Source organism: Raphanus sativus, unplaced genomic scaffold (assembly GCF_000801105.2).
Source record: "Raphanus sativus cultivar WK10039 unplaced genomic scaffold, ASM80110v3 Scaffold2593, whole genome shotgun sequence".
NCBI lineage: Eukaryota > Viridiplantae > Streptophyta > Magnoliopsida > Brassicales > Brassicaceae > Raphanus > Raphanus sativus.
Genome location: NW_026617901.1, coordinates 1 through 14,811, shown reverse-complemented (window position 1 = coordinate 14,811; position 14,811 = coordinate 1). Strand labels below are relative to the sequence as shown.

General features: G+C 37.6%; 3 protein-coding genes and 1 pseudogene across 3 annotated transcripts; 2 read left to right on the top strand and 2 right to left on the bottom strand.

The window, feature by feature from the left end:
* Nucleotides 1–8: 8 nt before the first annotated feature.
* Nucleotides 9–2,629, bottom strand: LOC130505804 (putative disease resistance protein At4g10780; annotated as a pseudogene).
* Nucleotides 2,630–4,247: 1,618 nt separating this feature from the next.
* On the bottom strand, nucleotides 4,248–7,231 carry LOC130505803 (probable disease resistance protein At1g61300). Its single transcript, XM_057000410.1, has 2 exons — nucleotides 4,428–7,231; nucleotides 4,248–4,344 (listed from the first exon to the last, which is right to left on the bottom strand). Exon 1 carries the CDS (start codon nucleotides 6,995–6,997, stop codon nucleotides 4,448–4,450), a length of 2,550 nt encoding a protein of 849 aa, XP_056856390.1. The 5' UTR covers nucleotides 6,998–7,231; the 3' UTR covers nucleotides 4,248–4,344; nucleotides 4,428–4,447.
* Nucleotides 7,232–8,935: 1,704 nt separating this feature from the next.
* Nucleotides 8,936–12,966, top strand: LOC130505805 (serine/threonine-protein kinase haspin homolog). Its single transcript, XM_057000411.1, has 15 exons — nucleotides 8,936–9,035; nucleotides 9,125–9,248; nucleotides 9,345–9,425; nucleotides 9,632–9,719; nucleotides 9,855–10,468; nucleotides 10,657–10,780; nucleotides 11,117–11,226; nucleotides 11,339–11,447; nucleotides 11,548–11,640; nucleotides 11,719–11,780; nucleotides 11,875–12,005; nucleotides 12,098–12,168; nucleotides 12,245–12,297; nucleotides 12,399–12,465; nucleotides 12,550–12,966. Exons 1-15 carry the CDS (start codon nucleotides 9,023–9,025, stop codon nucleotides 12,673–12,675), a joined length of 1,866 nt encoding a protein of 621 aa, XP_056856391.1. The 5' UTR covers nucleotides 8,936–9,022; the 3' UTR covers nucleotides 12,676–12,966.
* A 578-nt stretch (nucleotides 12,967–13,544) lies between these two features.
* On the top strand, nucleotides 13,545–14,805 carry LOC130505806 (PLASMODESMATA CALLOSE-BINDING PROTEIN 4-like). The gene is made up of 3 exons (XM_057000412.1): nucleotides 13,545–14,203; nucleotides 14,292–14,442; nucleotides 14,526–14,805. The coding sequence occupies exons 1-3, from the start codon at nucleotides 13,642–13,644 to the stop codon at nucleotides 14,731–14,733; spliced, it is 921 nt and encodes a 306-aa protein (XP_056856392.1). The 5' UTR covers nucleotides 13,545–13,641; the 3' UTR covers nucleotides 14,734–14,805.
* The last annotated feature ends 6 nt before the right edge of the window (nucleotides 14,806–14,811 follow it).

The window sequence follows — 14,811 nt, the reverse complement described above, 5'->3', positions numbered from 1 at the left end:
TGTCTTATAGACATGCGCTTTAGACTTGGCAATTCCAACCTTTCCCAGTAGATACTCTTCAGTTCCTCCAAATATTCTAAGTGAATCGATTGTATTTTTCGAAAGGGTACAATACTCGACCCCTCGTTTAGTAAACCAGAGACCTTTTCTCTGCTTACAATTTCTTGCAACTCCGGTGATGGCCCCTTTACGGTTAGAAATGCAAGTTTCGGAGCAAACAACAACCACGACAAATCCTGTATACCACTGACGCCAGTTATTTCGACAAGGAAGAGGTTTTGGAAGCAAATGGGACTTGCACTTCTGAATCCATATCTCGTATGCTCCATTATATCAGAGATGATACATGCTTGTATCACGATAGAGCGAAGGCTAGCCATAGCCGTTACAAACTGCAACGCACCGTCTTTTGCTACAATTTGATCCAGAGATATATGTTCGATACAGCTAGCCAACTTGGGGATACTTAAAAGACGTTCTAAAACAACCACATCATTGATACTTACCCCCAAGCCTTTCAAATTCTTCATTAACTTGATATCCTCTATCAACTCCAGACTTAGATAAGTAGTTTTAATTAACAATAGCATTTCTATATTTACCAAACTTGATATCACACTGAGGCTTGGACGAGTTTGTACGCATGACAAAGAAAGGTATCTCAGCTGGATCAACTTTCCTAATCCTGCAGGCAAGTTCTTTAGACGTGTCTTTGTTAACTCAAGAAATCGCAAGCTCACTAAGTTCGAAACTTCTTCTGGCAGCTTGGTTAGATTTATGTTGTAAGATAGATTCAAAGTCACCAAATTAGGCATCGATAGAAAAAATTCACCTGAGATGTTCTCCAGATTGTTGTTTCTTAACAACAATGTGGTAAGATTAGGACACTCGGGGGAGATGGAGATGTTCTGAATCTTATTATTTGACAGTGACATCCTCCTCACCGCATTCCAGTCCCTAACCTCAGGCATCTGTTGCAGTCCAGCACCTATCTTGACGATAACTTTCTCTTCCTTTTCTCCACAATTAGACGCAACCCAAAGAGCCATTTGGCGAATCACATCATGCATTGTTACATACTCTGAAGTGTCAACAGGCATCAATAGACATGCATTAACGAGTTTACCGAATATCCTATGACCATGGTTGATAGCTCTTTCTCTATCCCCACCTCCATTTATGATCCCTTCGGATATCCAGTACTCGACCATCATGTCTTTATAAATAAAGAAATCTCCTGGAAATAAAACACAGTACTGGAAACATTGCTGTACTGTCTCGTCCTTAAGATCATCATAGCTAAGCTTGAGAATTTTAAGAATCTCGTCTTTAACTTCTGGATAATCATCCGCATTTGAATTTAGATCATCAATGGCGCACTGCCACTCGCGTACTGACGTTTTGAATGCCATTGTTTCCCCAATAACGTTGAGTGCTAGGGGTAAGCCTTTACATTTTTCACAAACTTTTCTTGCTAGCTCTAGGATCTTTGGATCATTGTCTAGTGTTGCACCTCTCACTTTCTGTCGGAATAGTTCCCAAGCATTCTCTGGGTCTAGATGCTTGACTTCCAAGTCATCAGGTCCCATACGCCCACAAACGTATTTCGAGCGAGTGGTAAAGACAACCTTGCTTCCATTTTCTGGTGAGGGTAATGGAATCCCAATCTCCTCTAAATCCACTTTCCTCCATATGTCATCTAATAACATAACGAATCTTTTCCTTGTAAGAGCACCATATATACGAGAGGTTTTCTCTTTTTGAGTGTTTTTTTCCCACTCCTCGTCAAAGAGGCCTAGTATTTCACTGATCTCTTTTTGGATATTTTCAACTTGTAGGTTTTGAGACACCACTACAAATATCACGACCCAAACTCATCTTTTTTCTCAAGTAACTTCTTATTGATTTGTTTGAGAAGTGTGGTCTTCCCTATTCCTCCCATACCGTAAATACCCAATATTCCAACGTCCTTCTCCATGAGACGGCTCCATGTAGCATCAAACATCTTCTCTAAACCGACTGTGCGTTGAGTGGTTATATCCTCTATACCAGGTGGAAGAACCCTCCTAGCCACCACCTCGCCAGAAGGTTTCGAGGACAAAATACTTCGTACTCTCTCCAACGTTTCAAATACATTTTTACCATAACTATAGGTTAAAAGGAAGTTTGTGGAGCAGTACCCGCCCATAGACAATCTTTCGATTTCTGAAGTCCTATCTTCAAGCAGTTTAGTGACCTTTGGTTGGATGGCTTCGACTTTTGAAAGCCATACCTTAACTTCTTCTAGCACTCGCAAACCTTTTCGTTCTTCCAACTCAATCTGGTTCTGCAAGTCATCCTTCACTGCTTTGAGGTTTGGCTCAACCTCTTGCAAAGCCTCAATATTATCTTCCACTTCGAGTATACACTTGGCCTTTTCAAGAAAAAAACTTGTTGCAGCTTGAAAGCCGTTTGAAAGTACGTTCCCCATCGTGTTTCAATAGAAAAAAAGCGCAAGAGAAGATCAAAATGGAAAGAAGAAGAAGAATACCAAGCACTCGTTGAAACTCAAGAACTATAGAGATAAGGAGATAGGATAACTTCCATATTGAGGGGTGGAGGTTATCCTTATCTAACTTAGGTTTCTATCTCTATAAGAACGTCCAGAAACTTAAGTAGCAAGCAGGCTTTGGTCTTGTTCGTATAATATAAACTTGTCCTTGTCAACCAATTAAAGACGCCAACGAATTCATGACTTTTTGGGACGATTGGCAAATGCTACTAGTGTTTCTAACAGCTTTTATAATTTATTTTACTGCCAATCTTATTACCAATCATGTTTCATTAAGAAAATCTAAAACTACATCCAAAAATTTTAAAAGAAATATATTGGCTTTACAAATCAATTTTCTAATTTTTATATTTAGAATTTTGAAAACTTTTAAATAATTTTACAGCAATAAAATCTAAAGTAAAAGCTACAAAATTTTATAACAAAAAATAAACTAATTTGATGCATCTGCATCCTTCTCAATAACTTACAAGTGAATGTGTTATGTATATAATGTGTTTGTGTTCTCTGATCATTGTTCCATTGTCTTTCTTTTATCTCTCAAAGTTTTCTTAATTCTAATTTTTAGTGATCAACAATGTCTGATTAAGTCAATTTGTGGGATAGTCTGAGAAAAGCCATTGATGCTTATTGGCTAAGCTTCGGTTATGATGTTATTCATATGAAACCTCGTCACCCTGAGAAGCGCTTTCCTACTGGCCAAGTGAGTGGTTTTAAAAATTATTGTATGAAAATAATATATTATGTATAGAATGTTATAATATTTTTATAAATTTGATGTAAAAATAATTCATAAATATTTGTGAAATTATATATGTAGTTATCATATTAATTTTTATGACACATATTATGTATTTTTCGGCCTCTTCTAATTTTTTTTTGTTATCATTTCGTTTTTTAATTAAATTTTTGCTAATATTTTCCTAATTTTTTTAAAAATTTTGCCATATATTTATTTCTCTCTCAAATAGTAAAATAATTAATACAATCAAGGAACCAAAATTCATTTTAGGATCTTTTTCTATCACAACATTAGCTTATTCACTATATATTTTGACTTAAATAAAAAATTCTTTTTAAATCAAAGTTCTTACATTTTTTCGTTAAATATAATCCGTCCAAACTTACATGAACTTTAAGCATCTGAATTGTTAGCAAAAAAAAGGGCATAATTTACATGAACTTTAAGCATCTGAATTGTTACATTATATAATCCCATCTGGTTATAGCTTACTTTTTAACTCAATTGGGCTCTTTTCTCTATATTTGTATTAATACATGATAACTACATTTTATTGCATCACATGAAACATCATCTGCATGTACGTGTATGAGGAAAATAAACATATAGAGCAGAAAGTTTGGATGATGATTTGAGTTTAAAACATTGACTAACCAATATTATTAGTATTTATTAAATATTTCAACTGTGATTCAGTTACCAAAGAGGTGGTCTAGTCTTTGTTCCTCTAAATGAAAGAGAAAGTTCAACCAACCAATTCAAAAAGCCTTTATACGAAAATCATTTGCAACCAATGATTTGAGAAAGCACCGTCTGTACGGATATATAAATTAGATAAAACAAACATGGGCTTGTTTATAAGGCTTTAAATTGGATTTGAGGCCTAATTAAGAACACCCAAGGCGCATACAAGTTTCACACCAAATTCAAACAATAATAACATGAAACAAGAAAATACAAATACAATTATAGGAGCTGAATACAAACAGTTGCTACTCAAGAAATGGGTTGTCTCTGAAGTTGTGCACTTGCTTGTCTATTTGAGAGCGACCTGAGAATATCAAAGCAGATGCGAAGTGAGAAATGTAAGATATAAACACTGACAACCATATTATATATGCGTTTTTGTTTTACCTGATTAAGGATGGATCCACCTAGTCTTCAGTAGCTTCATCTTCCCACTCAAGTCCTCCGAACCATTCTTCACCGTATTCATGTAGGTCAAAGTTGTAAGCCCTCTCCTTGCTTAATGGAAGCCTTTTCAGCTTTGGACAGTATGCTATATCCATGCTCTTTAGTCTTGGAAGTTCCAACCGTTCCCAGTAGATACTCTTCAGTTCCTCCAAGTTGAGTAAAATAATCGATTGTAGTTTTCCAAAGGGTGCAATTCTCGATTCCTCGTTTAGTATACCAGAGACCTTTTCTCTACTTACAATTTCTTGCAACTCCCGTGATGGTCCCTTTACGGATAGAAATGAAAGATTCGGAGCAAACAACAACCACGACAAATCCTGTACACCACTGACTTCATAAAAATTGACAAAGACTAGGTTTTCGAAGCATGTACTGCTGCGTCCATATCTCTTGTGCTCCATTATATCAGAGATGATACATCTTTCAATCCCGATATAGCGAAGGTTACCCATAGCCTTCTCTAACTGCAACGGACCGTCTTTTGATACAACTCCCTCCAGAGATATATTTTCGATACATCTAGCCAATTTGGGGATACTTAAAAGACGTTCTAAAACAACCAAATCACTGATACTTACCCCTAAACTTTTCAATTTTTCAAGTAACTTGATATCCTCTATCAACTCCAGACTTACTAAAGTAGTATCATCTAACAATAGCATTTCTATATTTACCAAACTCGATATCACACTAAAGCTTTGAAGAGTTCGTACGCCGGTCAAATTAAGGTATCTCAGCTGGATCAACTTTCCCAATCCTACAGGCAAGTTCTCTAGACTTGTTCCTGATAAGTCAAGATATCTCAAGCTCACCAAGTTTGAAACCTCTTCTGGCAGCTTGGTTAGATTTTGATTGGAAGATAGATCCAAAACCATTAACTTAGGCATCGATAGAAAAAATTCACCTGAGATGTTCACCAGATTGTTGTCTTTTAACAACAATGTGGTAAGGTTAGGACAATCGGGGGAGATAGAGATGTTCTGAATCTCATTATTGGCAAGTGACATCCTTCTCACCGCGTTCCAGTTCCTAACCTCAGGCATCTGTTGCAGTCCAGCACCTGCCTTGACGATAAAGTTCTCTTCCTCTTCCCCAAAATTAGACGCAGCCCAAAGAGCCATTTCGCGAGTCACATCATGCATTTTTACAGAATCTGAAGTGCCAGTAGGCATCAACAGACATGCACCAAGGAGGATATTGATTACCCAAGAGCCCTTGTTGAAAGCTGCCATTTCTCTATCTCCACCTTCATTTATGATCCCTTCATGTATCCAGTACTCGACCAACATGTCTTTATTAATTTCATCATCTTCTGGAAATAAAGCACAGTACTGGAAACATTGTTGTTCCGCCTCCCCAAGACCATCATAGCTAACCTTGAGAATTTTAAGAATCTCGTCTTTAACTTCTGGATAATTGGCCGCATTTGAATCCAGATCAACAATCGCACGCTGCCACCGGCGTACGGACGTTTGGTATGACATTGTTTCCCCAATAACGTTGAGTGCTAGGGGTATGCCTTTACATTTTTCACAAACTTTTCCTGCCAGCTCGAGGATCTTTGGATCATTGTCTACTGTCCTACCTCCCACTTTCTGTCGGAATAGTTCCCATGCATTCTCGGGATCTAGTTTCTTGACTTCCAAGTCATGAGGTCCCATACGCTCACAAACGTATTTCGAGCGAGTGGTAAAGACAACCTTGCTTCCATTTTCTGGTGTGGGTAATGGAATCCCAATCTCTTCTTCTAAATCCACTTTCCTCCATACGTCATCTAATAACAGAACGAATCTTCTCCTTGTAAGAACATCATATATACTAGAGGCTTTCTCCTTTTGAGTTTTTTTCTCCCACTCATGTGACATGCCACAGGTGCATAGTCTTTCACCTATCTCATTTTGGATCTTTCCAACCTGTAGGTTTTGTGACGCCACTACGAATATCACGACCTCAAACTCATTTTTTTCCTCGAGTAACTTCTCGTTGACTTGTTTGAGAAGTGTGGTTTTCCCTATACCACCCATACCGTAGAGACCCAAGATTCCAACTTCCTTCTCCATGAGACGGCTCCATGTAGCTTCAAGCATATTCTCTAAACCGACTGTGGCTCTCTCTTCTATACTAGGATCCATCCTAGCCACCTCGCCAGAAGGTTTTGACGACAGAACTCTTTGTGCTTTCTCCAACGTTTCGAATACATCTTTACCATAACGGTTGGTTAAAAAGAAGTTGCTGGAGCAGCACCCGCACATAGACAGTCTTTCGATTTCTGCAGTCCTATCTTCAAGCAGTTTAGCGACCTTTGGTTCGATGGCTTCGACTTCAGAAATCCATACCTTGAATTTTTCTTCCACTCGCAAACCTAGTTCGCTCTGCAAAACAACCTTCTCTGCTTCGAGGAGTAGCGCAACTTCTTGCAAAGACTCGAGATGATCTTCCAGTTCGAGAATGTACTTGAAATTTTTTGCAGCTTGAAATCCTCTTGAAAGTGCGCTTGTAACGTTACCCATCGTGCTCCGGTAGAAAAAAAAAAGAAAAAAAAAAAGAAAGAGGAGATCAAAATGAAAAGAAGAAACCCCAACCACTCCACTCGTTGAAACTCAAGAACGTAGAGCAACTAAGAGCATGGCAACATTGTGTAACCGGTATCTCTGTAAAAAGTTATTATAAAACTGAAAAGTAAGAAAGAGAGAAAAGAGGAAATGTATCCCTCATGAAAAAAATTTCATGCCTTTTATGAGAGATGTTCTACAGGTCTGTATAGAACAAATTTTGAAACATTAAACTTAGTTCAGGTAATTGGTTTGTCTTACAATATTAATGTATATATATGCTGAGAAACGTGGCTAGAGAAATTGATCGCTGCTGATGCTCTAATATTAAAGTAGCAAGCAGGCTTGGTCTTATAATAATAAGTCCTTGTTAATCAATTAAGGACGCGAACAAATAAGGATGACTTTTTCTAGGTCTTATTCATATGTATAATATATGGGACCTGTTATCGGTCAATTAAGACGCCAACAACTTAAGGATGACTCTTTTTAGGTCTTTTTTTTTTATTAAAAAGATAAGTCTTTTTAGGTCTTATTCAATTATATAACTGTCCTTGTCAATCAATTAAAGACGCCAACAAATTAATAACTTACAAATTAAAATTGTTCTTAGCATAATTATTGCTAGAATGCTAGTGGCTTATGTTTGAAAGTTTAATAATCAGAATATTCTTTAGGAAAATACCCAGATCTTTGCTGGTGTGGCTTATTCTATGTTCTTTGAAAGTTGTACCTTCTGCCTTTTGGATTCTTTAGATCTAGACTTTGATTAAAATGTACTTTTAGAGTAAATATTTGAGTGAAAAACTTAGGTACTCCTAATTACTCTCATAAATTACCAATCTGGTGAAAACATTTTTCTTTATTTCCACTCATTTTTATTGCGATAGAGGAAAATGTTGCACTAGTATACAAATTATGAGTAAAACTTATTTTACTTATCTTTTTCTTCCATTTACTCCATTTTCTTCTCTCTTCCATTTTAACTTTTCCACTCTTTTCACTTATTTATTCTCCTCCCATTTACTCTAAAATATGAAAGCATGATGTGAAGGATGTAAGACAAACACTGACAACCATGCTATATGCTTTTGTGTTTTAGCTGATACGGATGGATCCACCTAGTCTTCAGTTGCTTCATCTTCCCACTCAAATCCTCCCAACCATTCTTCATTATCTGCATCTAGGTCAATTGTCTTCAACCTCTCTCTATTAATATATCCCACATCGGTGGTGATATGGTCACTTGGGCAATACCATATTACTATTAGTGATGTGGCAATCCTTTCACTTTGGATATATTAATATTGACCTTGGTATTATTATTGTTAGTGGCTTATATTTCAGCTTGTAATAATCAAAGTATTCATTAAGGAACATTTTTTTTATTAATCTAGGTATCATGAACCATTGGACTAGAAAATACGGATCTTTGCTGGTGTGACTTATTCTCTGTTCTTTGAGAGCTGTATACGATCTGATTTCTTCTCCTCGTTTTTGGGATCAAGAGTACATATACGATACACACTGCATTCCCGTGAGGTGGAAGATGTTTTAACTGTCCGATCATTACACGACAAGGAAGAGGAAAGAAACATATTTAGCAGAAAGTTTGGATTATGGTTTAAGTAAAAGAACATTGACTAATAATAAATATGAAACTATTAGCATTTATTCATGCTTAGATTTTGAGTTGTGAATCAACTACGAAAGAGTTTAATAAGAACCAAGGAATATAATTTGGTTAGAAACCCGGTTTTGAAAATATGAACAAAAGTTCAATTTGGTTATACGAAAAATTAATTCAAACCGGACGATATTGTACCAGAATAGATAAACCAATATTGGGCTTATTTTATTCAGAGGCCCAATTAAGAGTCCAAATTAAACCTACGAATTTCTCCCGCCTTCCCGGTCCAGAAACTTTAGTTCAAAACTCAAAAATCTGTCTCTTAGTTGGCGTTGCGCTCAGAAGGTTCGGAGATGGGACAGAGAGGTGAATAGATCGATTTCCGATGTTTAACTTCGTTTTGGTTTTGGGTTTCTGATTGAAATTATTTATAACGGTTGGTGTTTTGTGGTCAGTTGATCTTTGGTCTGAAATAACTAGATCCGAGGAAGAAGACGGAGATGGGTTCAGAGATGTACCTCAAGTCGAGGTTTATCAGAGAAGGAAGAAGCTTGAGAAGCCTTCAGCAGCCGAAAATTTGTAATTTTGCAAAAAAAAAAGGAAGAACTTCCTTTCGTTGTTATTTTGTCTCTGTATCTGACAATGTTTTAATTTCGATGTGTGTCTGAGAAACAGAGTCTGGTCAGTGAAAGGGGCTCGTACTAGTTTCATCAACGGACCCAAGAGAGATAGCTGGACTCGTTCCCTTTCCACCAGGTTATATTCTGAGCGTTACCCTAATTTTGGTTCTGATTCTTACCGTTGCTACTAAAAATCTAATCTTTTTATTGTTTTTATGTCGTCTGAGCATTATTTTCAAGCTATGAAATTAGTGCACACCATCTGTGTGTTGAAATGTCAAGGAAGTACCAACAAATTTTTTTTTAAGAGTAGACTGATGAAAAGCTTGATAACTGTGGCAGAGGGAGGGAGAGTATAGCAGTTGGCGCTTTTGTCAACAATCAGCCTCAGAAGAAACCAGTTAGGAGAAAGAAGCCTGCTATTCCAAAGGTAATCTTAGTTGTTTCACTAAGTTATGTGATTTTTATACGAAGCCTAGTGTTCTCTTAACATTACATTCTCATTGTCTCCTAGAAGACGGTCAGAATGTGAACTTTATAAACGCATTATGTTGTGATCTCTCAGGGAAAAGCTGTGAAAGCTCCAGACTTGCAGAAAGAAAAGGAGTATTTTCATGAGGTTGATGCTTTTGAGCTTGTGGAAGAGAGTCCATCTCCCAAGACCAAGAACTCTAGTACATGGATCGACGGGGAACAAGTTGTTGCAGAAGTGCCACATCTGGCCACAAGATTAGAGAAATGGCTGATCTCGAAGAAGTTAAATCGTCCTTGTGGTCCTTCAAGCACACTCTCTAAGATACTTGAAACCTCAAACTCAACCTCGCGCTTAGAGCCAATACTTGATGATGATGCCTTTGATGCATTGGCTCTAGGAACCCCAGAAAATCCTTCTGCTAGCAACAGTTTAGTTTTCCGGCTCATCCAGAGTGCTGGTGACAGCTTAGATGCCGAAGATGTGCCTGTCAGAGAGATCAAGACAGAGGAAATTGACTTCGAAGATGTGTCTGTTGTAAAGATAAAGACGGAAGAAATCGACCTTGAAGATGAGCTGAAACGACTGTCTTTGACGTCTGATCTGGTATCCCCTCATCCAGATTACGAGAAGCCATTTCTTGATCTATTGTCCGCCTGTGGACAGATGCAACCTTCAAACTTCATGGAAGTATTCTCCAAATTCTGGTATGGACGTAAATATGATCTTTTATGTTCTTGCACTTGGTGTTTGTCTAGTGTTACACTGTTTCTTTTAGGAGTGTTCTGCACTTTGGTTGACTCTTTGGTAAACCCTGGTTGAGAAATGCGATATACTTGTTCTGATCTCGTTGTGTTAAATTTGAGCTACTTAAAATCATGATTCTATCTTGCAGTGAACCAGAAAGCATTGTCAAGATTGGTGAAGGTACATATGGGGAGGCGTTTAGGGCTGGTCCTAGTGTCTGCAAAATAGTTCCAATTGATGGAGACTTCACTGTTAATGGAGAAATACAGAAGGTATTTTTTCTTACCTACCTTCTTTTTGCTCTCAGTGATACAATTTCTAGTTAGTGAAAGGATCATTTTTAGCATGTGAGGAAATATTGAAGAGGGCAGTGACTGCAACTTTAGTTAATTCTATATAGAGAAGAACACATCGTTATAATGTATAGATATGTTAATCATCTCAAAAGTAATGCATAGATGGTGAAAGAAAGGCCTGCATTTTTTCACACCAGCTGTTATGACAACGAGTTATGGAAGGGTTAATATTATGCAAATACTTACAGCAAAATGGAAGTAAATACTATATGTGTAATACATGACATCTTATTATATGTTTATTTGTTGCAGAGAGCTGACGAACTGCTTGAGGAGGTGATACTCTCTTTGACTCTTAATCAACTTAGAGAACGTGAGACTGAAGCTCAGAATCTGTGCCCGACGTTCATAAGAACTCAAGAGTACGTCATCTCAGTACCTAAATAAGCTGGAGATGTGACTTTCTGTTATAATCTTCTTCCGAACTTTTGTGCATGATTTCACAAACCTGTGCTCATAATATTGTTGTTGCAGTATAAAAGTGTGCCAAGGTCCGTATGACCCTATACTGGTAAAAGCATGGGAAGATTGGGATGCAAAAAATGGCTCTGAGAATGATCACCCAGATTTTCCGGAGAAACAAGTCAGTTTCTTTTCACTTCATTAGATTTCAGAAAGGTCTGTTTATTATATGGTAGAAAAAACATTTCTATAACATTTTGCCGTCTGGTTTTTGCTTCCAGTGCTATGTCATGTTTGTTCTGGAACATGGTGGCAAAGACCTTGAAAGCTTCGTTCTTTTGAATTTTGATGAAGCACGGAGCTTATTGGTTCAGGTAAGCTATAGACTCTGTTTCTTGTAACAGAAATTGAGTAAACGGTTGTTGGTTAATAGCATGCGTTTCACATGTAAGGTCACTGCTGGCCTGGCTGTTGCTGAAGCTGCTTTTGAGTTCGAGCACCGAGATCTGCACTGGTAAGCCTAGTCTTTAATTTGGTATATTTTACTATATGGGTTTAGTATACTACTTAGTACTGTGTTCTCTCGCCTGATCTTGTTTATTTTTCAGGGGAAACATTCTTCTAAGTCGTAATAACTCGAGTACTCTGCCTTTTATTGTCGAAGGGAAACAAGTTTTCATCAAAACTTTTGGAGTACAGATATCCATAATCGACTTTACTCTTTCAAGAATCAACACAGGTGAGTTTCTGGTTTATCAATACTGTGATATAATGTAAACCATAAGGTCCCATCTAATGCTCAACTACCAATGTACATGGTGCTAATATCAGGTGAAAAGATACTGTTTCTGGACCTTACTGCTGATCCATACCTTTTCAAAGGACCAAAAGGAGATAAACAGGTAAGGAATGTAATGAAGCTTTTAGTTACTTGAAGGAGCTATGTTTATTTATGCTTTAATAATTGTCATATTGCAGTCGGAAACTTACAGAAAGATGAAGGCAGTTACCAAAGATAGCTGGGAAGGCCAGTAAGTGTTATAACTTTTGTATTTGCTAAATTGAAGGGTGCTTTAAATAATTTGCTAATTTTTGTATGCTATGGTTTGTTTCTTATTCTTTCTAACAACAGCTTTGCTCGAACAAACGTTCTCTGGTTAATCTACCTGGTGGATCTCTTACTGACCAAGAAGTCATTCGTAAGTTTGCAGGACACATAACTGGTTATTGGTTATTAGCTGTTAGAAAAGCAATATTGATACTCCTTTGCGTCAATGTTCTAGGAGCGGTCTTCGAAAGATGAAAGAGAATTGAGGTCACTGAAGAAGCGGATGGAGAAGTATAAATCAGCTAAAGAGGCTCTTTCAGATCCTTTCTTCTCAGATATGTTGATGGACCAAATATCATAAAGAGTGTAATAAAACCCACAAGTGAGTAACCAGAATCTCACTCTCTTTATTGCAAGTCTTTTGCCTAACCACTAAAATCAACAGTGTATTAGCTCTTATTTCATGATCTTCCTTATGAAGTTGTTTATCAAGGGATCTATTATCTCAATCTTGATTTCCATCTATTCAGATTCAGATGAATACAAGAACTACTAAAACTTTTGTATGTGACAATAGTTTAATTGTTGCTTTTGTCTGTACACATGCTTTTGATCCCATGCAGTCTTTTTAGAAGAAAGTATCAAGATCTACCATTCCACATGGGTTGTCCCTACTTGCATGAATAGATCTTCTTATCTAAAGAACAAAGAACAATATTCAAACGTGTAGAGGATAAATGAGAAATTTGCTTTAGCATTAGGACAATAAACTAATCCATGAAAACAGCTAACAGAGCTTTACCTTCTCTGCTTTTTTTCCAATCACTTTCCGCTTTGAAGGTTTCTTTTAAATCTTTGTGGGTTTTGCTGAGCTAAGCAGAGATCAACCATTGGGTTAATTAATTTCATGATCTTAATCTCTTCCTTTTTCTCCTTTTTTGGATAAGAGAAAAATATATATATTTATACCAATTTGCAGCTTCTTTCTTGAAAACTTTTGCAGAACTTTATGCATATGCTTGTGTCTGAAACGGGTCTGACAAAAATGGGTTTTTCTTTCTTTAGCAAAAGGTTATATCTTTGTACAAAATATAAGAAAATAAAAAGGATACAGATGAGATTAGTCAGTGGCCAAATCCAAAAGACTTCATAGCAAAGCAAACATCTTTTTCTCTTTATTTTTTTCTTACTTAGTCACTTGCATGTTAAGTACAGTCAGCTTCATCTCTCTTTTTCTCCTCTAATTTTCTCATGAAGAATCTTAAAGCTTTTGTTCTCCTTATAAACCCCAAGAAAGAAGAGAAGAAAACAAAAACAACTTCAAGCAATGATGGAGAAACAGAGTTACTTCTTCTTGTTTCTTTCTCTCGTCCCACTCTGTTCCTCAACAACTCATGATGTCATAAACCCACCAACTGTCTTCCCTACAAACCCTACAACTACACCGCCTGCTACTACATTCCCTCCGGTGACCATAACGCCCACAAATCCAGCTCCAGCACTTCCTATTAACCCTCCAGTCACAGTAGTCCCTCCTACACTCACACCACCAGTGACCAACCCAGTGGCTCAGTACCCTCCAACACAACCCTCAGGGACGGTTCCTGTGATTCCACCGCCTGTTTCCTCAAATTCTCCATCGGTTTCAGGACAAAGCTGGTGCGTGGCAAAGCCTGGAGCCTCCCAAACCTCACTCCAGTTGGCTCTTGACTATGCCTGCGGGATCGGTAAAGCGGATTGCTCTCAGATACAGCAAGGAGGCAGCTGTTATTCGCCTATCAGTCTTCAGAATCATGCTTCATTTGCCTTCAACAGCTATTACCAGAAGAATCCTTCTCCACAAAGCTGTGATTTTGGCGGTGCAGCCTCAGTAGTTAGCACCAACCCAAGTAAGTGAGAAAAAAAACAGAGTTTATATACTCTGCTTTTTTGTTTCTTTCTTGCTTGACTTAGCTTTGAATGTTTGTTACGAAACAGGTACTGGTTCTTGCATTTACCAGACAGGTTCTGGTTCATCAACAACGTCAACTCCAGTAGGAACAACAACACCAACTCCATCCACACAAACAGTTAACCAGCCTCCTGTCACATCAACACCTATAACACCAACAGGAGGCGTGACAATAGGGTAATAAAAAACATTTCTTTCAACTCTCTTGCTTTTGTCAGAAACCCTCTGCAGAGTTTCCTAACTGAAAATGTAACTCTTAGGGTTGGAACTCCACCAGCTGTTTTTAACCCGGCGAATCCTTCATCAAACACTCTACCCAATCCATCCTCAGGAGGTTCAGCGGTTTACGGGTTTGATGGTTCACCTAATGGGAACAATCCAACACCATCAGACTCTACCAACTTGCAGATTCACTTTGGTTACACTATGGTGGTAACATTGATTCTTCAAGCAATGCTATTTCATTAGAAATAGAATATATATAGGAGTTGGATTAGTTTTATTACATAGTTATGCGCAAGTTGAAGCTCATCTAGAGCATCGTAC